The 26,153-nt window shown below is 43.4% G+C and overlaps 1 protein-coding gene across 2 annotated transcripts in view; it reads right to left on the bottom strand.

Annotated features, from left to right (window-relative positions):
* The window catches only part of NLGN4X (neuroligin 4 X-linked), a 388,593-nt gene that overhangs the window by 135,000 nt on the left and 227,440 nt on the right, over positions 1-26,153 (bottom strand). Inside the window, exons 5-6 of one of the 2 annotated variants that reach the window (XM_061408220.1) lie at positions 19,820-19,879; positions 15,547-15,699 (exon numbers count right to left, since the gene is read on the bottom strand). In XM_061408220.1, coding sequence (XP_061264204.1) covers positions 15,547-15,699; positions 19,820-19,879 — 213 coding nt within the window. The remainder of the gene's footprint in view (positions 1-15,546; positions 15,700-19,819; positions 19,880-26,153) is intronic. The other variant, XM_061408219.1, reaches the window with a different exon arrangement.

Genomic DNA, 26,153 nt, shown 5'->3' with positions numbered 1-26,153 from the left:
AGGCCTCCCGTGCTGCAGTCCATGGGGTCTCAAAGGGTCAGACAGGACGGAGCGACTGAACATCAACAAATGGTTTCTCCAGGGGTCATGTACAGAGGTGAGAGTTGGACCATAAAGAAGGCTGAGCCCCGAGGAATTGATGCTTTCCAACTGTGCTGCTGGAGAAGACTCTTGAGAGTCCCTTGGGCTGCAAGGAGATCCAACCATTCAATCCTTAAAAAAAAAGAACTGAGGCTGAAGCTCTAATACTTGACCACCTGATGTGAAAGGCTGGCTCACTGCAGAAGACCCTGATGCTGGGAAAGACTGAGGGCAGGAAGAGAAGGGGTCGACAGAGGATGAGATGGTTGGATGGCATCACCGACTCAATGGACACGAGTTTGAGCAAACTCCGGGCAATAGTGAAGGAAAAGGAAGCCTGGTGTGCTGCAGTCCATGAAGTCGCAAGGAGTCAGACATGACTTAGCAACTAAACGGCAGCAAACACTTGGAAGGGAAGTACAACATAAGCTATGACCACATCCCCCGACCCCAGCCCACAAGGAAGATTGGGTCCATCCTTCGGGTGAAGAAACAAAGCCGGATGCAACTGAGTGTGGGCTTTTCTCAATAAAGAGACAATGCCACTGTGCCCCTTCGTTCTCAGAGAACGGAGATCCAGAAAGAGCAAGCGGTTCTCAACCGGGTCCATGCATCCCAAGCCCTCCCCAGCAGGGGACTCTTGGCCATTCCCCGGGCACATGTGTGGCTGTCTTGACTGTGGGCTGGGAAATGTCACTGGAATCCAGAGGGCAAAGGTCAGGGATGCCGTTCAGACCCCACAGTGCACAACAGTGACCCCCCCACAAAACAGGAAACATCCATTCCAAATGTCAGGAGTGCAGAGGTCCAGAAACCATGAAATCTGTAATACACTCTGACGTGTGTGTGTTACTTGCTCAGTCATACTCAACTCTTTGTGACCCTAGGGACTGTAGCCCACCAGGCTCCTCTGTCCATGGGATGCTCCAGACAAGGATCTGGAGTGGGTTGCCCTGCCCTCCTCCAGGGGGGATCTTACAACTCAGGGATGCAACCTGTGTCTCTGACGTCTCCTGCATTGGCAGGCGGGTTCTTTACCACTAGCACCACCTGGGAAGCACAATAATACCCTGGGAGTTAGAGGTCATTTCCTTTCCCAGAATGGAAAGTTAAACCAATTTAAAAAAAAAGGTGGGGGGGCGCCTCAAAAAATACTAGCAAACCAAGCCCAGCAGCATGGAAAATGGATTATACACCGTGACCAAAAGGGGATTTACTGCAGGTTATGATGGCAGTTCAATAGCCCCAAATTGATTAATGTAATATATCAAGAACAAAAACCGCATGGGAATACTCAAAAGACAAAAAAAAAAAAAAAAAAACTATCTCAAAAGGAATCTGGTCTAAAACAACGTCTAAAACTGCAGAGCTCTGAACACATAATTGATTAAGGGATTTTTGCAGAAACTAAAGTCCGGTGGTCTGTGGCTGCCGAACTTTTAGGTAACGTGAACACTGACACATCTCCATTCAATAACATGTGGGTCATAAAAGGTACATTAATACATCTCTTGCCGATAAATTCTTAAAAAAAAATAGGTATAAATAGGTGTGATTCTGGGTTATGTAAAGACTTGTTAAAGGAAAAAAAGAGAAAAGGGCAAAGGCAGAAAGAGGCAAAAGAAATAAATTCAACTTAACAGCTAAGGATCGTGCATGCAGAACATGTCATCTAAAAATCAAACATTAAAAACCCTCTTCATAAATCAATGCTGAAAACATTGCTATTGCGGTTTAGTCGCAAGGTCATGTTCTGACTCAGTGCGACCCAACGGACCGAATGCCGCCAGGCTCCTCTGTCCATAGGATTTCCCAAGTAAGAATACTGAAATAGGTTGCCATTTTTCTTCTTGAACTAAAAAGTAAATAACTCAAGAAAACATGGGTAAATGGAGGACGTACAAATGGCCACTATTTCAATATTTACATGAGAAGACCACAACAATATTAGCCATCAGAGAAAGCACATAAAAAAATGGCAGAGTATTTATACCCACTACTGCTGCTGCTGCTACGTCGCTTCAGTCGTGTCCGACTCTGTGCGACCCCATAGACGGCAGCCCACCAGGCTCCCCGTCCCTGGGATTCTCCAGGCAAGAACAATGGAGTGGGTTGCCATTTCCTTCTCCAATGCATCAAAGTGAAAAGTGAAATTGAAGCCGCTCAGTCGTGTCCGACTGTTAGCGACCCCATGGACTGCAGCCTACTAGGAAAGCTATAGTCCTAAAGACAGACAAGAACCACTCTTGGCAAGAAAGTAGACAAACTGGAAACTTTATATTGGAGGGAATATAAACTAGTGCAATCACTTTAGAGAACAAATGGGAAGTTAGTCAGATGATTAAAAACGTAGTCAGATGATTAAAACATAATACCCTAACATAGTACCCAGTAATTTCACTCCTAGGTGAAATTACTCCTATTCGAGAGAAGAGAATAGGTATATCCACATGAATACTTGTATGCAAATGTTCAGAGTGCGATTATTCATCACATCCAAAAATTGGAAAAAAAAATAGAAATCAAAAGATGAATGGATAAATAAAACATTATATCCATGCAATAGAATAATATTTATCCATAAAAATGTAACAAAGCACTCAGGTATGCCACAATGACGACAAGATCTTGAAAACATTACGTTCAGTGAAAGGCAGACTCAAAACAGCATCTTCTTTGAGTCTATTGAAACATTTCTTCCAGGTTTTGCCGTAACATCTTACGGGAAAACCCAGACGAATGTTTTCGCCAACCCCGTATATGATTCCATTAGCATAAAATGCCCAGAAAAGACAAATCCACAGTGAGAGATGATAGACTGATGATTAAGTTTTGGGAAGTCGGGAAGAATAAATATTGGGTTTCTCCTTGGATGGATGAAAATATTCAACAATTAGAGGGCGTTGATGGTGGTACTTCTCAAATGTGCACCCTGACTAGCAGTTCAGTTCAGTCGCTCAGTCGTGCCCGACTCTTTGGGACCCCATGAATCGCAGCACGCCAGGCCTCCCTGTCCATCACCAACTCCCGGAGTTCACCCAGACTCACGTCCATCGAGTCAGTGATGCCATCCAGCCATCTCATCTTCTGGCGTCCCCTTCTCCTCCTGCTCCCTGTCTACAGACTTTTAAATAAAGGATACAGACACTGCAATGTGGGAGACGAAGCAATCCAGTGGCTCATTTACAAGAAGGTGAAGAAGAGGGTGCGGGAAAGGCCATTAAAAGAATTCAGAGTATTCAAAAAACAAGACCCTCCAGAGAACTAAGTCCACGAACTATTGCCGCAATGGACAGAGGAGACTAACTGGCATAAGAGGGGAAGAAACCGATAAATATAACTGAAATAAATAGAAGAAAAACATGAATAGCAAGGGGGCAAAAAGGAGATGCAGAAACGGATGAGGCCATTTGCACAAGATTCTTTTTTTCCGGAAAGATGTGAAAGGCCTGGTTTTATCAAAGAAGTATCAATGCTGTAGAAAAAGATGGGTGGTATTTCTAAAGTATAAGTTTAGCTTATATAGAAGGGAGAAGAAGACAGGGTAAACGATCAAAAATGGACTGAAATAGGAATCCTTCTGGGGTGTCCCACATGTGTTTCAAAAAGCATAGAATTAAGAAACATACATGTGTGCATATATGTATTAAATACATACATACTTAATCTCTGGATAGTATATCTCTCTATATACAGATATATAACCATCTCTCTCAAGAGTCTTCTCCAGCACCACAGTTCAAAAGCATCCATTCTTTGGCGCTCAGCTTTCTTCACAGTCCAACTCTCACATCTATACATGACCACTGGAAAAACCATAGCCTTGACTAGACAGACCTTTGTTGGCAAAGTAATGTCTCTGCTTTTTAATATGCTGTCTAGGTTGGTCATAGCTTTTCTTCCAAGGAGCAAGTGTCTTTTAATTTCATGGCTGTAGTCACTATCTGCAGTGATTTTGGAGCCCTGAAAAGTAAAGTCTGACACTGTTTCCACTGTTTCCCCATCTATTTCCCATGAAGTGATGTGACCAGATGCCATGATCTTAATTTTCTGAATGTTGAGTTTTAAGCCAGCTTTTTCCACTCTCCTCTTTCACTTTCATCAAGACGCTCTTTAGTTCTTTGAAGAAGTGATACTTTTGAACTGTGGAGTTGGAGAAAACTCTTGAGAGTCCCTTGGACTACAAGGAGATCCAACCAGTCCATCCTAAGGGAAATCAGTCCTGAATGTTCATTGGAAGGACTGATGCTGAAGCTGAAACTCCAATCCTTTGGCCACCTGATGCGAAGAGCTGACTCACTGGAAAAAAACCTGATGTTGGGACAGATGGAAGGCAGGAGTAGAAAGGGAAGACAGAGGATAAGATGGTTGGATGGCATCACCGACTCAGTGGACCTGAGTTTGAGTCAACTCCAGGAGTTGGTGATGGACAGGGAGGCCTGGCATGCTGCAGTCCATGGGGTCGCAGAGAGCTGGACCCAACTGAGCAACTGAATTGAACTGAAATGATCTGAACTGAACCATCTCTCTGTATCTGTCTATATACTATATACATATAACTATCTCTATATGTAACATATACACCTATCTCTTTATTTTTAATCTCTTACTATATCTATATGTCTACCTATCTACCTACCTGTCCACCATCTATCTAGCTACCATCTGTCCTTTTTATGTTTTCTATCTGTATTTATCTATGCATCTTTAACTATCTATGTCTCTACCTACCTACCAACCTGTCTACCTATCTATCACCTATCTATCTAGTATCTATCTTTCCTATTTTATTGAGTCTATCTGCCAGATGGCTAAGAAAAAACTCACAACTGAGTTATCTAAACCATCCCTGGGATGTTTTATTAAAGACACAACGACCAGTCTGAGTGACAGAAAGCATTTCTCAATTCAAACGGGAAACGTTTCCTTATTCCAAAATCCCTTCTGCAACTCCGATACAAATGTTAGTTCTCTTCGGTAGAACTGGTGGTGTCTTGCTGTGATGTCGTCTCATACCTCTGTCTATGCTTAGGGCTTCCCTGGTGGCTCAGTTGGTAAAGAATCTGCCTGCAGCACAGCAGACCCGGGTTCGAACTCTGGGTTGGGAAGATCCCCTGGAGAAGGCAATGGTGACCCACTCCAGTGTTCTTATCTGGAAAATCCCATGGACGGAGGAGTCTAATGGGTTACAGTCCGTGGGATGGCAAAGAGTCGGACACGACTGAGCAGCTAACTTTCACTTCACTTCCAGAATCAGTGGTGTCTCTTAGTGAGGTTATCTCATACCTCTGTCTATACTGAAACGTGTATTTTTATAACATGCATGTATATCCTACTTACCTCCCTATAACAAACCCACTGCCCAAGACCTGGATTTTTTCCCCATGATATCAGAACCTAGAATAAAAGCCACTGTACTGAATGCAGTAAAAACCAATGCCTGTGACCCCAATTAATGGCATAAAGAGTCTTCCAAATGATGTACTTGCACGAAGACCTCAGGTCATCCGTGTCCAATGTCTGTTACGTCAAAGGGATGCATTTAACATTCCAAAATGCTTTTGAGCTTTTATGCTGAGACTCACACCCTTCTTTCAAAGAACTATTATTATTATTTTTAAATCAAAGGAAAAGCTGCCCAGCTCCTCAGATGGGACTTAATCCAATCCTATGTTACTACGGAATCTTATTTTAAAAAACATGATTGAGGTTTTAGCTCCCTGTATGAAGCAGTCGGACCTGGCAGTTTACCTATTCTACACGCAACAGCTTGAATCTGTTCAACCCAAATTTCTAATCCCTCTGCCCCCTGAGTCCTAGGCAACCACAAGGATGTTCTCAACGGCTGTGAATGTACTTCTGTCTTGTAGGTAAAATCGTTTGTGTTGCAGAGTCCACTTAGAAGTGATTTCATATGGTATTCGTCTTTCTCTTTCTGACTTACTTCACTTCCCATTACGATCTCTCGGTTGGTTGATCCATGTTGCTGCAAATGGAATTGCTTCCTGCTTTTTTATGGCTGTCAATTATTCTATTATATCGTATATATGCACCACATCTTCTTTATCGACTCATCTGTATCTGTTCATCAGACATTTCCATTGTGTCCATGTCTTAGCTACTGTTAACAGTACTTCTATGAACATAAGGGGTCCTTGTATCTTTTTAAATGAGTTTTGTTTGTGTATGTACCCAGGAATGGGATTGCTGTATCACATGGCGATTCTGTTTTTGCTTTTTTGGGGCATCTCCATGTCATGTTCCTCGGTGGCTTTGCCAAGTTATATTCCCACCAACAGTGCAGGAGGCTTCCCTTTCCTCTGCACCCTCTATAGCGTTTGCTATTTGTAAACTTTTTAACGATGGCCATGCTGACTGGTGTGAACAGATACCTCATTATAGTTTTGATTTGCATTTCTCTGATGATTGGCAATTTGGAGTACCTCTTCAAGTCACACTTTCATATTAGTTTTCTATGTGAGTGCATGTCTGTATACTCTTTGAAAGCACAGCCTTTGATTTCTCTATAATGCTGTAAAAAAAAACAATAACCAGTGATGGACGGGGGGACTGGCGTGCTGCGATGCATGGAGTCGCAAAGAGTCGGACACGACTGAGCAACTAAATTGAACCGAACTGATGGGTTGAAATTTTTTTTTTTTAATGATTTACATTGTTAAATGCATAGCATATCTGCCATTTCTGGGTTACATTTTAACCCTTAAAATATTCTCTTTGAGGACGTCCCTGGTCGTTCAGAGGTTAAGACTTCACTTTTCACTGCAGAGGGTGAGAGTTCAATCCCCTGGTCAAGGAGCGAAGATCCCAGTAAGCTAAGATGCCTCGGGGCCAAATAAGCAGAGTATAAAACAGAAGCAATACTGTAACAGAATTCCATAAAGACTTTAAAACGGTACACATCCAAAACCAGAAAAACATATTCTCTCTGATCCTTGTGTACGCAAGGATTTATTTTCATAAAGACCATGATGGAAAGTCCAGTGTGTGAGAGGGGAAAAAGAAAAAGAAACATGGTCTGCAGGCCAGAATGTGTACAGTCTTGGAGCGTTTCAGCCCCAAAGGTCTTTCAAGTTCACACTCCAATTGCCTTTTAGAGATTTTTTTCAATGATCTGACTTAGGACTAAGGACTAATTCTTTAACTACATCTGAGAGAGGAAGAAAAGGTATGCAGGAAAAAAGCAGGTATGTCTCTTACCGGTGTTGGTTAAAAATCATTTCTCGGATGGAATCATTGCCTGAAACTGAATTTCCGGCTCACACCAATCAAGCAAATGTTGGAGGCTCTCAAATTCAATGCTACTCCTCGGAACTCACCAGTTTTTTTTTTTTTTTTTTTTTTTAATCACACTACACTGTCTTCTTCCCAACTCAAATACCAGTCACACCTTTCTTTCCTTTCCGTTTTTTTTAAAGTCATGACTCAAAACATATTATTTTTTAAATTTTTTTTTGGCTGTGCAGTGTACAGAATCTTAGTTCCTCAATGAGGAAACTAAATTGGGGACCTTCTGCTGCATGGTGGGAGCACAGAGTCTTAAACACTGGACCACGAGCGAAGTCTCACACGTTTCATTTAGAATGATGTTTGTGTGTGTTTATCCCCATGAAGATAGAAACCACCCTTTAATGAAGGAAAATCGATCAGCCCCTCTTTTGCTGTGTGCAAAGCCAAAGGAAGAAAGGGCACAGGCAGAGAAACTGGATTCTTTCTTTCAGAATGAGTCATCATCGCAGACTCTGTTTTCGAGGCAAACGTCCAAGAAAACATCCAAGAAAGAGCACTGTTTCACGGATGCCCTGGGTGATCATTAGCAAAAGTTCATGCTGCTACTGCTGCTGCTGCTGCTAAGTCGCTTCAGTCGTGTCCGACTCTGTGCGACCCCGTAGACGGCAGCCCACGAGGCTCCCCGGTCCCTGAGATTCTCCAGGCAAGAACACTGGAGCGGGTTGCCATTTCCTTCTCCAGTGCATGAAAGTGAAAAGTGAAAGGGAAGTCACTCAGTCGTGTCTGACTCTTTGCGACCCCATGGACTGCAGCCCACCAGGCTCCTCCATCCATGGGATTTTCCAGGCAAGAGTACTGGAGTGGGGTGCCATTGCCTTCTCCGAAAAGTTCATGTGACACCCTCAAATCAGTTAACTGCAACATATGGGCTCCCCCGGTGGCTTAGATGGTAAAGAATATGCTTGTAATGTGCGAGACCTGGGTTCAGTCCCGGGGTTGTGAAGATCCCTTGGAGGAGGGCACAGCAACCCACTCCAGCATTCTTGTCTGGAGAATTCCCATGGACAGAGGAGCCTGGAGGGCTGTAGTCCACGGGGTTGCAAAGAGTTGGACATGACTGAGCGACTAAGCACATACATGTGCTGTTTAACATAATTAATGAATTTATATATTTATTTTTGGCTGATTCGAGTCTTAGTTGCAGAATGTGGGATCTTTTGTTGAGGCATTCGAGGGTTCAGGTGCCCCGGGGCATATAGGATCTTAGATCCTGGACCAGGGATCAAACCTGTGTCTTCTGCATCAGAAGGTGGCTTCCAAACCAATGGACAGCCAGGGAAGTCCCAACATGTGCTTTTAGAATAGACTCTTCTGTCAAACATGTCTGAACGCTGTGATTTCCAAAAGAGACTATGCATGCAAAAATAACAAGCCAACTTCTTTGAAGAAATTCTGAATCATTCAAGAGTTGGAGGAAATTCTCTATCATAAGATAATCAATAATTTTGTGCATTTGAGATCGAACAAAAAAATCTTTTCTATTGTAGCTTCTCATCACCCGTCAAATTCATTGCCACCCCTCAGTGCCTTTATCTGCTGCAGAGTATTACTTTTCTCTGTGGCATCACCGACTCGATGGACATGAGCTTGAGAATGCTCTGGGAGTTGGTGACGGACAGGGAGGAGGCCTGGGATGCTGCAGTCCATGGGGTCGCAAACAGTCAGACACGCCTGAGAGACTGAACTGAAGTGACATCTATCTCATGACCACTATGGTTCTTTATCCCACCATAATGGTTTCCCTATCTACCCTCCTCATGCGCTTCTAAAATCCCAGAAATAGAGCATTCACTGTCAACCTAACCTCCTCCTGATGTGCGGGACAAATCAACAAATGCAATGGGCATTTTCATCCACCAGGAGGCAGAAGAGGAAAACCTAAGTCAATGATCAGAGACATGAAACCTGACTTTTTTGTCCAAGGTCCTGGTACTTATCAACACACCAGCAACAATAGAGACCAGATTGACAGTTTCCCAGCGAGTATTAAATGTACACAGAGCTACTGATGAAGATGACGAAAGACCTTCTGTTTAGCAGAGGGGAGGGATAAGCATCTTGTTTTTTTCCTCTATTGCAAAACTTTTGGATCACGGAAGGCTTGACAGAGCAGTGTAAAGAACCCACCTGCCAAGGCAGGAGACAAAAGAGACGTGGGTTCGATCCCTGGGTGGGGAAGATCCCTTGGAGGAGGGCATGGCAACCCTCTCTAGTATTCTTGCCTGTAGAATCCCGTGGACAGAGGAGCCTGGTGGACTAGAGTTCACGGGGATCACAAAGAACGGTACACGACCGAGCGACTAACACTTCCCCTTTCTTTCCAGTATTCTTGCCTGGGAAATCCCAGGGACAGAGGAGCCTGGCGGGCTACAGCACACAGAGTCATGACGAGTCAAAGTCAACTGAGTGACTGAGCACTCTGACTGGACCAAGGAAGCTTGACCTTCTTCCCTGCTGCAGGGTGTCCGTCCTATATAACTATGTCATCTTGACTCTAATGGATATACCTTCCTCCATCCCCCACTGCCTCTAGAACAACATCAGTGATCACTGCAGACACAGAGGCTGGAAGCCTGTTTGCAGGCTGGCCAGTCACCCCCAGGCACACCCACCACGGAGGGTCTTACTCTAAGGGCTTCCACTGGCTCCTTCCATCCCCATTTGGCTTCGCGGTTCAGTCTCTCAGTCATGTCCGACTCTTTTCGACCCCACGGACTGCAGCATGCCACACCTCCCTGTGCATCACCAACTCCAGGAGCTTGCTCAAACTCATGTCCATCGAGTCAGTGATGCCGTTCAGCCATCTCATCCTCTGCTGCCCCCTTCTCCTCCTGCCTTCAGTTTTTCCCAGCATCGGGAGTTGTGAGCGGTCCTACATAAAGTGTCTGGACACACCCAATTTTCTCAGACCTCCTGTACTTCTTCACATTTGCTTTTCTTTCCCCTCAGGGCAATACCTCATATTTCCTCTATCCATGTAGCTTCTCCCATCACTGACTAGTGAAGACGTTCTCTCTGGAGGATGAGAAGGCAAGTTTTTCAAGGTGGAAATCTAACCAGAGGGAACCTGATAGGTGAGACAAGAGAATGGGCTTGGGAGGGAAGCATGAAGATGCCACAAGGGAGAGATGGTGTGTTTTTTTTTTTCCTTTATGGATATGTTGATGAAGTTTTGGGGGCTTCCCAGGTGGCAGCAGGGATAAAGAATTCATCTGCTAATGCAGGAGAGACAAGAGGATCACTGGGGTAAAGAGATCACTGGGTGAGGAAGATCCCCTGGAGTAACAAGTGGCAACCTACTCCAGTATTCTCTTTTTTTTCTCCCCAGTCCAGTTATTCTTTCCTGAAAAATTCCATGGACAGAGGAGCCTGGAGGGCTACAATCCATGGGATTGCAAAGAGTTGGACATGACTTAGCAACAGAGTGTGCGTGGGCATGCACACACACACACAAACTTTTGACCTGATGGGAAAATGACTTCCATGAGAAATCCAAAAGAAAATCTGTAGGAAAAGATAAAGTCAAATAAAGAATAAAGATTTATAGGGGGGGGGAAATGGTCAAAGTACCAAACAGTAGATGGCATCTTCAACTCTTAAGTGAAAAAGAAATGTACATACCAGCTAAATAGAAAACTGACGTTTTTCAGCAGAGAAGGAGCCGGAATGTTTTAATAGAAGGGAGCCACTGAGTTGCCCAGATGGAAATTTGCTTGTGTGTGCATGAAAAGTGAGCATGTGTTTCTGATGTTCGGGGAATCCTTGAAAAAAGGCAGTTATATACCACGGTATGGGTGACATTTCATCAGACTGTAACATACTCGTCAGGCGAGAAGTCTGATGAAGTCGTTCATTAGGTCAGTGGTCTTAATGCCACGCGTGGGTCAAAGACAGGAAGAGTACAATTAAGTGGGCTTCAGAGGTTAGACACTGGATGGGTGGACAAAGCCTTGGATCTACTGCAACAAGAGCCTTGCTTTTTTCAAACATCATGGCTGGGGGCACACATCATATTACGAAGACGTGTCACAGTGGCCCGTCAATAGAGATTTTAAGGAAACTGTATCAGCAATCAAGGACCCGCTCTCAGGAATACAAAACCACACTGAAAGCCCAGCAGCAATATTAACACTTCCCAAAGAGTCCTAGATTAGACAATAAATTAGGTGCTCACTAGCTAAGCAAGGTTTGCCTTAGGCAGTCCTGATGAAAGAAAACATTCCTTGTCTGAAAAGCAAATGTGGGGATAATCTCATTGACCTCCTATTACAAGTGCTTTGTCCTTGTTTTTCGAAAGAATGATAAATGCAAATTTAGGTGGTATTGGATAGATACTACAACATTACATTTTTGGCTAGTTTTTCCCCGCGTCCCAGTGACTCAACAGTGACGTTAATAAGATGTCCAAGGCTATTAATAACAGTGGAAATTTTTCCGTAACTGGGCTTAACGGTCACTACCATCACTGACTCAGTGGACATGAGTTTGACCAAATTCCGGAAGATGGTGAAGGACAAGGAAGCCGGCGTGCTGCAGTCCATGGGGTGGCAGAGAGTCAGCTGAGCAGCTGAGCAACAGCAGCAAGTCCTGGGCTATCAAACCTCGCAAGCAGAAAGCCACTGGACGGTCAAGTGGTGTGCACAATCACCTCGCAAGGGAGAGAACAGAACCACCTTTTACAGAGATTCAGGAAATGTTAGCTGACTTTTCTCAATGTAACAGGACAGACAGCAAGTGGAGAGAAGGTCCCACTGCATTTTTATTCCATGCCAGTGTCCTGTTTTCTTTCTGACCATCATTCATTTTTCAAAACTTCTCTTTGAGGATAGGAAAACAGAATTTGTTACTCTGTAAAAAATAAAAAAAGGCAGTAATCATCTCAAACAATGCTTTTCCATTCCTTAGGCAGAAAAACAGCATTTCGGCATGTACAACTTTTTGAAGAAAAAAGATGATTTCTATGTTTTGGTAAAATAAATGTCTACTCCTATGAAAAGCTCTAATACAGATGATCGTCACAGCGGATGCTGTGCCATTTCATTGACTCATTAAAAAAAATAAATATCTGCATGCCAACAGTTTGAAATATTTTCACACAACGATAATAGCAATTTTCCCTGCAAGCAAAGAAGTTAAACGACCACCTCCTGCTTTGCAAGAGGACAGCAGTCCACGCAAGATGTCTGAGAAAGATTGACCGAGTCACGCTTGAACGAAATCTATCGCCCTGTGCAGTCGGCCAAGTTGGCACACGTTCACACCTTCAGATAAAAGGGGGTCTGTGGCGTTGGGCTTCACACGAACTCATTCGCGGAATGTAAATAGACTGTCTCGGGGATGCTAAATTGCTTCTTTCATTTCCTCGCCGTGACTCTTGCAGCTTCTGTGCTGCCCTCCCCAAGATTTGTTTCTTCTAACTCTCAGCAGCAGAAGGTAAACTTAAAACGGTTCACATGAGGAAAGTTAGAATCGGAAGCTTTTTTCCTTTCTTTTAAAAAAAAAGGAAGAAAAAGAAAAGAAGGTGTGTGTAATTCCCACAGAATTGTTCCAGATTCAAAAAACGGGCCAAACAGATAAGAGATCACCGCGTAAAGCCGCTTAATACCAGCTGGGCGTTAGAGAGGGGACAGGCGTCGATTTCTCTTGAAATCTAACCTTTTAAGTCGCATCAGCGCCACGGCGTTCAGGCGAGGAAATGTTTTGCTATTCCTGCAAAGCGAGAGCTTGCCCAAAACCACGGCCCCGATCAGAAAGCACCAACGGGAGCTGGTGATGCTCCATACAGACCCCCACACTGCGCTCTTTGAAAGCGCTGCCAGGGGTCACGTGGTGGTCCCTGGCTTCCTCTGCCCACCTCGTCCTGAGAATGGACCTTTTGTGAGGGATCACGGAACACCACTTCCTGTCTCAAACACCAGTAGCCAAGGCAACTCCCCAGAGGATTCTGAAGCAAACAAACAAGAAAATACTCAGAGGGGCATGTGATCCACAGTCTTCGAAACGAACGGAAATGACAAAGATTTGGCTCCGAGCACCAGCGTGAGAAAAGAAAAGGAAATAAAAATCACGAAACGAGAAGGCTCTAGACGCTGAGTGATGCTGTCTACCATCTCCTCCTCTGTCGCCCCCTTCTCCTCCCGCCCTCGGTCTTTGCCAGTGAGTCAGTTCTTCGCATCAGCTGGCCAAAGGATTGGAGTTTCAGCTTCAGCATCAGTCCTTCCAATGAATATTCAGGACTGATCTCCTTTAGGATGGACTGGTTGGATCTCCCTGCAGTCCAAGGGACTCTCAAGAGTCTTCTGAAACACCACAGTTAAAAAGCATCAATCCTTTGGTGCCCAGCCTTCTTTATGGTCCAACTCTCACATCCATACCTGACTATTGGAAAAATCTAAATAGCTTTGACTACACGGACCTTTGTCAGCAAAGTAATGTCTTTTTAATATGCTGACTAGGTTGGTCAGTTTTTCTTCCAAAGACATGTGTCTTTTAATTTCATGGCTGCAGTCACCATCTCCAGAGATTTTGGAGTCTAAGACAATAAGATAAATAAGTAATGTCTGTCACTGTTTCCCTTTTGAAAACCTGAAATTTCAAGTACTCTATGGCTGTTCCCAAAGGTACAAGTGTGCAGACATCTTGCATGTTTCAATTAGAAAGTCACTTCAACAACTGTCCCACTTCCCTGGGGTCTTCTATACGTCAGTGTTTTACTGGTGAATGAAACGAAATGCTCACAACAAAATTCAAACATCAAGTTGAAAATAAAATATTCTTGGTGATACCTGTGTATCTGGAGAAAACATTTTCAATGTTTTCTTGTCTGACACAATTCCTTGAGTCCAGATTTTTTTTTTTTTTACCATAAACATCCTATGACACACAGATCTCTTTCTCACAGCCACACTGTTACAAATTCAATTTTCTGCACCATCTCAGTGCATCTTTTTTCCCTCTGCCTTGCTACTAGGCCTGCAGAATCTTAGTTCCCTGACCATGGATTGAACACGTACCCCCTGCAGTGGAAGCTCAGAGTCTCAACCACTAGACCACCAGGGAAGCCCCCTCAGTGCATTTTTGCCTAGAAAATAAATGCGCTTACATAGACCATGCATATTCTTCATGAACTGACCAAGAGCAGGAAAGACTACAGCAGATAAGCCTCAAAACATTGCCATCAAAATGCTATTTTTTTTGCAACCATACTGTTCGTGAAAATGAATATAATACCAAAACAACAGATTGCTGCTCTTGAATTCCTACGCTCTTAGCCAAGGTCTTCTCATAGTCAATTGTAAAATTTACACAAAATTAAATATCAGCAAGTTGCAAAATTCAAATAAGAGTATTTCATCACACGAGAATGCAAGTCATGTGACCACCTACCGCCTCTCGTCTTCAAGATCCACTAGATACACAATATCCTAGAGAGTAAGTAAAAGCGTTTCCAACTCATGATCAACACAGCCACAAAACCACAAAAGCGCATGTATATGGCCCATTGTCCACTTTATCGAGTTATCACCTGTTACCAAACGCTTTATCAGACAGCACCCAACTGTGTTCGCACAACAGGCGTATGTCAGCCAAGCCCAGAGAAAGAAAAGTACTTTCCATAACATCCCAAGTTCATTCGATGACCCAGGAGGCTGAATCTGTTGGAGGAGGGTTCAAGGAAAAGAAACCATTGGATTAAAATGTGAAAATGAAACAAAAAAGAAAATGGATGGTGCTACCTGAAAGTCAGGGAAGGAATGTAGCTTGTAGCATGAAGTGAGGTTTGTAGCAGAAAATTCCTAGGCGTTGGAGTAACATGCGTGGAAGCAACGAAGCCCACAAAACAAGAAGCAAAATTTTCTCACGGTTGAGGACGGTCCAAGGGAATGAAGTCTCTGGATGAAAATATGAAAAGTAACAGAAACGAACCAAAAAGGAAATGTGAAAGTTACGCAACAGATGCATCTTTAGCGTGATAAAAAAGAAAACCGACGGACCGACCGACGGTGCGCCGTGAAAGTGATGGAACAGATGCCTCTTGGAGCATTAAGTGAGGTTTCTAGCAGAGATTCCTAGGAACTGCAGTAACATTCGTGCAAGCAAGGAACCCCCACAGAACAAGAAGCAGAACTCACGCGTGGTCAGCAGGCGCTCACTCACCTAGGATCCCCAGCCGGTAGTTAATCGTGATGACGATGACGTTGCCGTAGCTGGCCAGGATGCTGCCGTCGATCATGTTGCCCGTGCCGTCCATGTAGGACCCGCCGTGGATGTACACCATCACCGGCTTCTTGCTGTTCTGATCATGGATGTCTGCAAGAAAGAGCCAAGTAAGGGGAAAAAAAAAAAAAATCACACTGATTAACCGAGACTCGGCCAAAAGACGTGAGTGACTTTCCCTAGTTGGGATGGGAATCCATCGCATGGCCCTTTCTTGAATTAGGAATACCTCGGTTAAGATGGTCAGATGGCATCATGGACTCGACGGACATGAGTCTGAGCAAACTCTGGGAGGTGCGGAAGGACAGGGAAGCCTAGCATCGCAAAGAGTTGGACAAGACTGAGCGACTAAAACAACAGTTAAGATGGTTAAGGATAATAGTCGATGTTGCTACATTTTCTACTCATAGAAATGATGCAGACGTTGGAATGAGCTTGTATGTATGGGTATGCTTCCATATGTACCTATGACACTACAGATTTAACCACTGAGATGAATGAATCACTTCTTCCCTACGTAGTAATCAAACCCCAGAAGGGGACATGCACTGAAGAAGCCCATGGCTTCTATTAGTGGTACAGAATTTGTTTGCAGTGCAGGAGACCCGGGTTTCATCCCTGGGATGTCAAGATCCCCTGGAGAAGGGCACGCAACTCACTCCAGTGTTCCTGCCTGGAGAATCCCATGGACACAGGAGCCTGGTGGGCTACAGTCCATGGAGTCACAAAGAGTCGGACACGACTCAGCAACTAACACACATACATAGTATCTACTAAAGCATATATTTTAATTATCTAAGTTAGTGCAAAGTCAACTTCAAAATTATCAATTTTTACTGTAACTGCCTTCTTCAGTCAAACATTGGAGCTTCAAGATCCACTTTCGACTTAACGATGAGAACATAATGCTAGTAGTGAAACCCCAAGCTCTCGATACACTATTGCAAGAAGAAAACAATGGTTAAAAATGATCAACAGAACAGAAGGGTGGAAAAGCAAAGGAAGGTGCCCAAGCAAGTGTCTTTTCTCTAAATGACTGTTTGCAACGATATGCCAACTGAAGTGACAGAAAGAGAAAAAAAAGTGAAAGAGATGTGAACTGAAATAAAGACGGCACAAGCCTGCAACCTCAAGATGAAAAGGTTGCAATCCTGCTCAATTCCACATGGAATAAAAACTCCCAGTGTGATCTGAAACCAGAGTATCCTTAGTCACCATGACTTTGACACTGATGTGAAAATCCTACTTTACAATGGTCTGTGACAAGAGAAATCTGGCCAGCAGTTGTCTGCTTTCTCAAAAGCTGTGATCAAATAACGTCTTTGGTGTTCATCGTCCCTTGAGCTTATATGTAGTGTTTAAGAATCGTGACCTTGATTGTAATTCCTTCTGGGAATTTCTGTATGTATAAACATATACATGTGTGTCATTTAAATACCTGCCCGTTACCAAACAGCAACCCACTCCAGTATTCTTGCCTGGAGAATCCCATGGATGGAGGAGCCTGGAGGGCTACCGTCCATGGGGTCGCAGAGAGTTGTACATGACTGAGCGAGTGATGGATGTGTGTTATCAAGAAAAAAGCAAACGTATCCACGTACTTGTATTTACTTTTTTTTCCTTAAAAACTTTTTTTTTTTTGCTTAATTGATGGAGACATGTTTGAATGATCAAGAAAGAGTTTTAAGGAAATAAACCAACATGTGGATGGAGGCTGCTCATAAAATGAATTACGAGCACCATCTGTAAACAGGCTCCTGGTTGCTACCAGACACCCTCCCGGAGGCCATAGAACCTTGTGGTCACAGTCAAGTACAGGAAAGTGTACAGGAAAGTACAGGAAAGTGTCAAGCCACCCATCTGTCTGTAAATACTTAACCCACAGCAGAAGAGCGCAATTTTCTCATGTAAAATTTAAGGAAGAAGTAAAAAATCCTTTTTGAATCTTTCACTCACCAGTCGCTCAGTCGCATCTGACTCTCTGCGACCCCATGGACCATAGCCTGCCAGGCTCCTCTGTCCATGGGATTCTCCAGGCAAGGATACTGGAGTGGGGTGTCATGCCCTTCTCCAGGGAACCTTCCCAACCCAGGGAATGAACCTTCACCTCCTGTGCTGGCAGGCATATTCTTCACCACGCAGCCTCCTGGGAGGCCCTCACTCATCATGTGCTGTGTGGAATTCTTTAATCAACCATCGTCCGAATAAAGTGTGGTGTTTTACACCATCCTCTAGTGTCTCTGGACACTGATTTACTGCTTGAGTTCTTATTTATGTTACCCTTCTTGGTTGCATTACAGGAAAGAAAGAAGTTGACATTTTTCGGACTGTTTTAAGGGGTTCCCTCGGGAGAAAAAAAAAAAGTTAGATTAACAGCTATTACCTTCCGAGACACACAGAAGAAGGTTCTTGTGAGCTCGGGGAAGAAATAATCAGATGTCATATTTATTCAATGTTAGGGGGAAAAGAAAAAATAACAGTTTCTTGGTATTTAAAAGGAGAAAGCATTTTAATATAACAGGTAGCTGGTGGGATTGTGAAAACAGATGCCAGTGATAAAAAAAGGAATAAGACGCTAAAAGCATACAAGGGTGCAAGATGCAAATTACACCTGTAGTTGGTTATATAAGGATGAAATTATAGGTGGTCTGCGGCCTGACAAGGACAGGGTAGCTGATGACTCAGGGCAGCTGTCGTGGTCCAGAGGCATCAGAAGAAACTTCTACGGTGAATACTGAAAGCAAGGGGAACGTTCTGAATGCGGGTCTACAAAATATTAAATAATAGTCATATTGAGAGAATAGCGGGTGAGGAGGCAACCCTGGCAGAGCTTTTGTCAGAGACCTGCTGATTTATGAAAGAAATCTATGAGTGTGGGAAAACCAAGCAAGTGATAAAAAGGCGAACTTTTTTTGAGGGAACTTTTGCTTCCCAGCGAGGACGGGTCTCTGGTCCACTTTAAATTGTCTTTTAGCTAGAGAACCACACGTCCATCAAGGGCGCTCGTCCCTTTAACTTAAATAGTCAGAAATCCATGCCAGTCTGCCTCGGGCTTTCCTGATGGTTCAGGGCAGAAAGAATCCGCCTGCCAATGGAATACACGAGGTTGCATCCCTGGGTTGGGAAGGTCCCCTGGAGAAGGAACTGGGAGCCCGCTCCAGTATTCTTGCCTGGGAAATCGCATGGGCAGAAGAGCCTGGTGGGCTACAGTCCGTGGGGTTGCCAAGAGTCGGACACGACTGCGCGACTGAGCACACAGAGGCAGACCCGACCTGCCCGAGCCTGCAAAGGCTCATTTTAAGCTGTTTCTTTCCTTCGAAACCATTTGTTCCACTGAAGGAAGAAGATAACCACTTGCTAATGATGGTTTACATGCTGCGTTATCTTCCGTCTTTAAAAAAACATCACTCTACTTCCAGTGGGTAATCTGTCCAACAGTTTGAGAGCCTTCAGAAAGAAACTCTCCACAGCAACTAAACATTTTTAGGAGGGGGAAAAAAAAAAGTTCTGAAAGCAGCCATGGTGTGAAAACAGAGATGCAAAGACCTAGCTTTTCAGCCTTTTTCAATTCTTTGCTATACCCCCTACTTTTTATTTTTATTTTTCCTTTAAAGCTTCCAAAATGCGTTTCAGAGAGAAATAACAAATTGTCCTCAAGACACTTTTTCGTGTGTGTTACTGAGAAGATGCTTTGAAAACCCTATTTTGGAATCAGTACATTTGGGAGAAACAATCGTAAAAACAAACAAAGATGGAAACGCCAGCCGCCCCCCCCCACCAAAAAAAAAAAGTTGTACTGAGCTGTCTTGGTGTCCACAGAAGAAGCTCGAAAATACAACACGAAATTACAAAAGAACATTTGGAAGAAAGAAAAGAACGCGTACATGCATGCCTTAAAATCTTACTTTCTCTTCTTGTGATCAAGCCAAAAAAAAAAAAAACTTAGGAAAAAGAAAACAGTGAGTTTCCTTGTAAATGGCATTTTCTTACTCACTTCATATTGAGAAACACGTATCTACATTCTCCCAGGGGGGTTACATGGCCATTGTGGTTAAAAATGACAGTAATCCCCAAACAAGAAGAAAATAAATAAGCACACAGAAGTGTACTCTCTTCAGATAAGGGGAGGAAAAACAGGTTGAAATGGAAAAAAGAAAAAAAAAAGATATAAAATCATGCATCAAGATCGAGCTTTGTAAAAAACAAAAAATACCTTCATCTTCACCACCGTCATTACTCGTTATACCATCAGCGTTTTTCTTTGACTTGGCTCCTGGGGTCATATTGAGAAGGAAAATAAAGGGAAAAAAAAAAGAGAATTCAAAAACAACAGGTTTGCAAAAAAATTCAGAAGAAAGATACTACGCAGTCAAAGAAAAAAAACGTTATACAAAAAGCTGAAATCTGTTACATCGGATTTCAAAAACATGAAATAGGGAGATGCAAAATGCATAGAAACATAAATATGTCAAGAAGAACAAATTCAAAATGTTACTTGCAAAAAAAAATTTGATACCCAGTGAAAATGCAGTTTCAGGGTTAAAATAATACTACTGCAAAAAAAAAAAAGGGAATGTGAGTTGTAAAAAAAAAAAGGAAATCAAATTATTTTTAAAGGGTTTCCCAAATTTTAAAAAGAAATGCATATGAAATATTCCTCTAATTTTAACAAGTAATAATCTAGATACATTTTTGAAATGTCACTGATACACTTTGCTTAGGAAATTCTATACATTAAGAAGAAACACGTTAAACTATAATAAACATGAAAGATGATTCAAAATATCTTAAAATTGACATTCGTTTCATGCATAAGAACTTAAAAGCATACCATTCCTGATAAACATCAGACAGTCAGTACAATTTATTTAAATCACGAATGCTCAGTTGTCACTAGGAGCTGAAAAGAAACAATTCTAAGTTTCTAAAAGAAACTACAACTAGTAGAAGACTGCACAGAATTGATTCCTTTGGTCTACTGTAAGCTAACACCCTCAACAAGCGTTTCTGAAATCAAGATAAAACACTACAAATCATGTTTTTCTGTGTTTCGAATACTTATTAAATATTGCTTTAAGGTTATTGTTGTTTTAAAAAAAAGAATAAATAAATAAAGTCACCTACCTGGATGACATGAAACATAAACCACCTTGAAATTTCCTTGTCAGCAAAATGAACAGAGAGGTTCCCTTAATGCCACCAAAAAACCCTCAAAAACAAACAAAAAAACCCCAAACAAGGCTCTCTGTATGCAGTCTGCCATTTGGGTTTCTATGTCTTTAAGATACAAGAAGCAAAAACATTAAATATCACTGAATTATTCCATTCGCTCAACTGCCTTCTTTTTACAGACAGATCTGGCCCACTAGGATGTATATGCTAGTTCTGGAAAACCTGAGTGGTGGTGGCCAATAGTGAAAAAAATGGTCTTTACTTTCCTTCCTGGCTTCCCTGGTGGCTCAGAGGGTCAAGAATCTGCCCACAGTGTGGGAGACCCGGGTTTGATCCCTGGGTCGGGAAGATCCCCTGGGAGAAGGGAATAGCAACCCACTCCAGTGTCTCAGACTGGAGAATCCCACGGACAGAGGAGGCTGGTGGGCTATACAGCCCATGGGGTCGCCAAGACTTGGATACTACAGAGGCAGTAACACTTTCCCTTTACATTCCTTCCTGGATAAACCTCGTCCCTGTCACCCACAAGACTTGTATCTTAAAAAGCAACTACAGTTGTTACAAACTCAGGGGACAGCATCATGTTTTGAAATCAAGATCCGAAGTTGCTGTTTTCATCCCTCAACAAGGGTTGCATATTGGAAGAATCACATGGATTAACCAAGCAGAACTGGGAGGGAAGCTGAAAACCTGATTCCCTCTGCTGGTAGATTTTTTAAGATTTAAATATTCCCCGCTGTAGACAATCTCAAGCTACCCACATAAAGTCTCTGAGGAGAGCTTGGGAAAGCAGTCCTGAATATTCATTGGAAGGCCTGATTCTGAAGCCGAAACGCCAATCCTTTGGCCACTTGATGCAAAGAACGGACTCATTTGAAAAGACTCTGATGCTGGGAAAGATTGAAGTCAGGAGGAGAAGGGGACAACGGAGGATGAGATGGTTGGGTGGCATCACCGACTTGATGGACAGGAGTTTGAGCAAACTCCAGGAGATGGTGATAGACAGGGAGGCCTGGCGTGCTGCAATATATGTGATAGCAAAAAGTCGGGACACGACTGAAGGACTGAAGTGATGACCCTGATGATTCAACCTGTTATAGCCATCAGCTTAACACGGAAGTCAATTCAAGTCCAAGAATTCCACTGCAACGAAAGATCTTAAAACAAACTTAAAGAAACAACCTTCTTCAAATGAGCTCCATTGTTTTCTGCATTGTTCAGTTCATACTTTATCAGTATAAAACCTACTTCAAAGCTATCTCATGGGCTGAATTTATGGCTAAATGTTGTTAAGAATAGTGTAAGAAATACCTTGCTTTCTTGACTGCACCATGCACCTTACAGAACCTGAGATGGAAACTGTGTCCCCTGCAGTGGAAGAACAGAGTCCTAATGCCTGAACCACCAGAGAAGTCTAAGAAATGCCTTTCTTACAGACATAGTCTATGTGGAGGCTAGAAATAAATTCCTCTGCATTTCTGATCAAAATTTCAGCTTTTTGAAGATTTTCTAAGTTTTTAAAAAAACAGGCCACCTCTTTCTTTGAAGAAGAAAAGACACTGGAAAGAAAAAGGTGTGGGCTTCCCTGGTGTCTCAGGTGGTAAAGAATCCTCCTGCAATGCGGGAGACCTGGGTTCGATTCCCTGGGTTGGGAAGATCCCCTGGAGAAGGGAAAGGCCACCCACTCCAGTATTCTGGCCTGGAGATTTCCACAGACTGTACAGTCCAGGGGGTCGCAAAGAGTCGGACACGACTGAGCAACTTTCACTTTCAAGAGACGTGGAATGGATTAAGGGACTGAAAGTGTTACCTGATGATGCAAATTCTTTCCCAGAAAATATGTTCGTCGTGAAATCTGACTACCTCCCTTGACCACAGCCTTTCCCGCTCGGTAGGCAATGACAACGGTCTGTAACTTGGAACACCTGCACTCTGCCTTTCGCATGAGTCTGCCCTTATAGCCCTGCCTTCTTCTGGATTTTCTTCTTCTTAAGACTCCTTTGTATCCCCAGCCACAGCTGAAATCTCAGGAACAGGATCGCTGGCCTGCCTGAAACCCAAACAGAGGCCACTCTGCAAGGTCTGGGCTGAGTTAAATGCCAGAGCTCTTTCTCAAGCTCCAGTTCTCAGTGTCTTCAGGCTCACCGTCAGTCCATGGAATTGCAGGAATCTGGAATTCTTCTCTGGGGAAGGATGAGAGGCAGTATTGAAGGAAACTATCCCTACCAGCTCCACAAGGGTGCAGGAAAATGCTTGGAAGATTTGCGATGTTTTTAGAAGTCACACAGCCTAGTTATATCACTGATTAAGTGCCAATACAAAGGCAGTGTCTTCAAGGCTTCAGCAAATTTCTTTGATCACACAAGTATGATCTGTAAGAGCTCTAGAGAGGGATAATTTTCAATCACAAAATCAACTCCCCAAGGTGTGAAATTGAAGGATTTGTGTCTGTGTGCCTGTGTGTACGCATATGTGGAGTTGTTCAACCAGCAACGTAACCTTGGATTCCCAGGTGGCGCTCGTGGTAAAGAATCCACCTGCCAATGCAGGAGACGTGGGTTCGATCCCTGGGTCGGGAAGATCTTCTGCAGGAGGAAATGGCAAGGCACTCCAGGATTGTTGCCTGGGAAATCTCATGGACAGAGAAGCCCAGCGGGCTACAGTCCAAGATGTCACAACAAATCGGACACAACTGAGCTACTGACTGGTAGCATATTACTCACAGCGTAACCTGATTTGAGAACATTTCCATGCCCCTAAAATGACTGCTTCTGTCCACTGCAGGTATTCAATATTTCTAACATCAATCTCTCTTAGTCAACTAATGACAAGCGTAGGCTTGCCATTTTGGTGCGTCTCCTATAACTATATTCACAGAATATGTATTCCTTTCTGTCTTGCTATGAACAGTTGCTGGTTCAGTCGCTAAGTCATGTCCAACACTTTGCAATACCATGGACTGTAGCCCACCAGACTCCTCTGTCCATGGGATTCCCCAGGAAAGAATACTGGAGCGGGCTGCCATTTCCTGCTGTAGAGCATCTTCCCAACGCAGGGATCGAAGCTGCACCTCTTAGATTACCAGGCGGTCTCCTGCAGTTCAGGCATTTTTTTTTTCCTCCCCCTAAGCTACAAGGGAAGCCCATGAACCATTTACATTCAATATTTTTATGGGTGCATATTTTAATTTTTCTTAAGTGGATATGGAGGAGTGGAAGTGCTACTTCTCAGGACTCATTCCTGTTTAATAGTCTAAAAAGTGTATTGAATCACAGTATATTCCCATCAGCAGTGTATGTGAGTTCCACTTCCCCCACTTCTTACCGAAGATGTGCTATTATCTGTTCTATTGTAAGCATCCTAGTGGGGGTGAGGCGGTACCTCACTGCGGCCTTAATTTGAATTTAGATAATGACCTAATCTTATCAAGTATCTTCTCCTGTACAATCTTTTTCAGTGGGTAAAAGTGCAAAGTGAAAGTGTAAGTCGCTCAGTCGTGTCCGACTCTCTGCAACCCCATGGACTATACAGTCCATGGGATTCTCCAGGCCAGAATACTGGAGTGGGTTGCCTATCCCTTCTCCAGGGCTTCTTCCTGACCCAGGGATGGAACCCAGGTCTCTCACATTGCAGGTGGATTATTTACCAGCTGATCGATGCAAATATTTTGCCCATTTTAAAAACTGATTTCTTGGCTCATCATTCTTGTAAGAAAGAGTCCTTTATATTTTGTAGAGACAGCTCTTTTACTGCAGATAACGTGCAAATCTTTCCTCCTGGTCTGCTGCTTCTCTTTGGGTTTAATCAAAGGTGTCTTTTTTTAAGTATATATTTATTTTTACTCTGGGCTGATCTGGGTCTTGGTTTTGGTGCTGGCTTTTGGAGCTTTTTGCATGCGCTCAAGTGCGCGGGTTTCTCTTGTAGAACAGCACAGGCTTTTGGGCGTGGGTGCAGTGGTGGCGTCAACGGGCTCAGGTGCTCAGAGGCGTGTGAGGTATCGAAGCTGGGTGTCCTGCAGCGGCAGGTGGATTCTTTACAACCGGGACACCAAGGAAAGCCCTCAGGTATCACTTGAAATGTAGGAGGACGAAAGGCATTGGAAACCCAGGTTGAAGGCAGTGCTAATCACCCGTCAAGGGCTCGATGGGATGGGCCAAAGCCCCATTAGAGGCAGATCTGGGTGACTACCCGGCATCTCTCTTCCCTGTCCAACGTGCAAGAGTCACGGGCACGGATGACACATGCCAAGTTGACGGAAAACTGAAGCACGTGCAAAAGCACAGCACTGCAGCGCAGAGACCCGCGTGGCGCGTAACAGCTGATGGAAAAGACTGCAGGCGGTGGCAAGACTGAAGAGTCAGCTCAGCGAGCATCCTTAAGGAAAGGCCTCGGAAGAAGGACCACTAACAACCAGACTGGGCAGAACAGACGCATGGCATGGTGCTCAGAGAGTCAATTCCTAGGCAAGCTGATAAGACGCCCGGGGTCTCCAATCAGGAGAGAGGGGTCTGGGGCTCTCAAAAAAAGAGACAGGTGTCTCGAATTCTCAAGGAGAAGGAATGGACAAATGCCTTGGTTTTTTTTTTTTTTTTTTCCTCTCTGCATTCCTTAGTCTTAGTCAGATAAAACGTTTTTTTTTTTTCCTTTAAGTCCAGAACTGATGAGTAAAGAACCAACAACTCAGTTTAAACTCTGTACTAAGGGTTATATAACAACAATGTATCCGGCTTGAGGACAGTTTCTCCTCCCTCTTGAAAACCTTCTGGCTAATCCTGTCATCTTCCAATATAAATTACAGGAGTGGGTCTGCTAAGACCTTTACAACCTTGAGACATTCTTTTGATTAACTGTGACAAAAGTATCCAGCTCCCTTGCTGAGACTAGCTAGGCGGGGCACTCCCCTCCCCTTTCTGATGTCTCTGTCAGAAGCTTTCTCTGTCCGTTTTCATACTTCAATAAAACTCTGCTACACAAAAGTTCTTGAGGGATAAGCCTGGTCCCCGGTCCTGAAATCTTCTTTGGAGATCACAAATCCCACACCGTTCACCCTTAAGCTATCAGTGCCAACTCACAGAATAAAATAAAATCGCATCAGCTTCTGTCAAAGTGAAAAGTTTTAAATTTCAAGAAAGTCTAACTTATCGATTTTTTTTAAAAAGCTTGTGCTTTTTATATCATATCTAAGAAATCCTTGCCTAACAGAAAACCTGGAAGATTTTACATTTTTTTCCTAGATGTTTGAAGTTTTCCTGTGACGTCCACTTTTCATTTATTTTCAGTGAATGTTGGCACATGCTATGAGGAGAGGTTTGAAATGCATCTCTTATCCAGTTGTCTCAGCACCAATGATTAATTTAAACACACTCTCCTCAATG

This window comes from Bos javanicus, chromosome X, assembly GCF_032452875.1.
Source record: "Bos javanicus breed banteng chromosome X, ARS-OSU_banteng_1.0, whole genome shotgun sequence".
Classification (NCBI taxonomy): Eukaryota; Metazoa; Chordata; class Mammalia; order Artiodactyla; family Bovidae; genus Bos; species Bos javanicus.
Note: the sequence above shows the minus strand (reverse complement) of the source record. Positions and strands in the feature narration are given on the sequence as shown.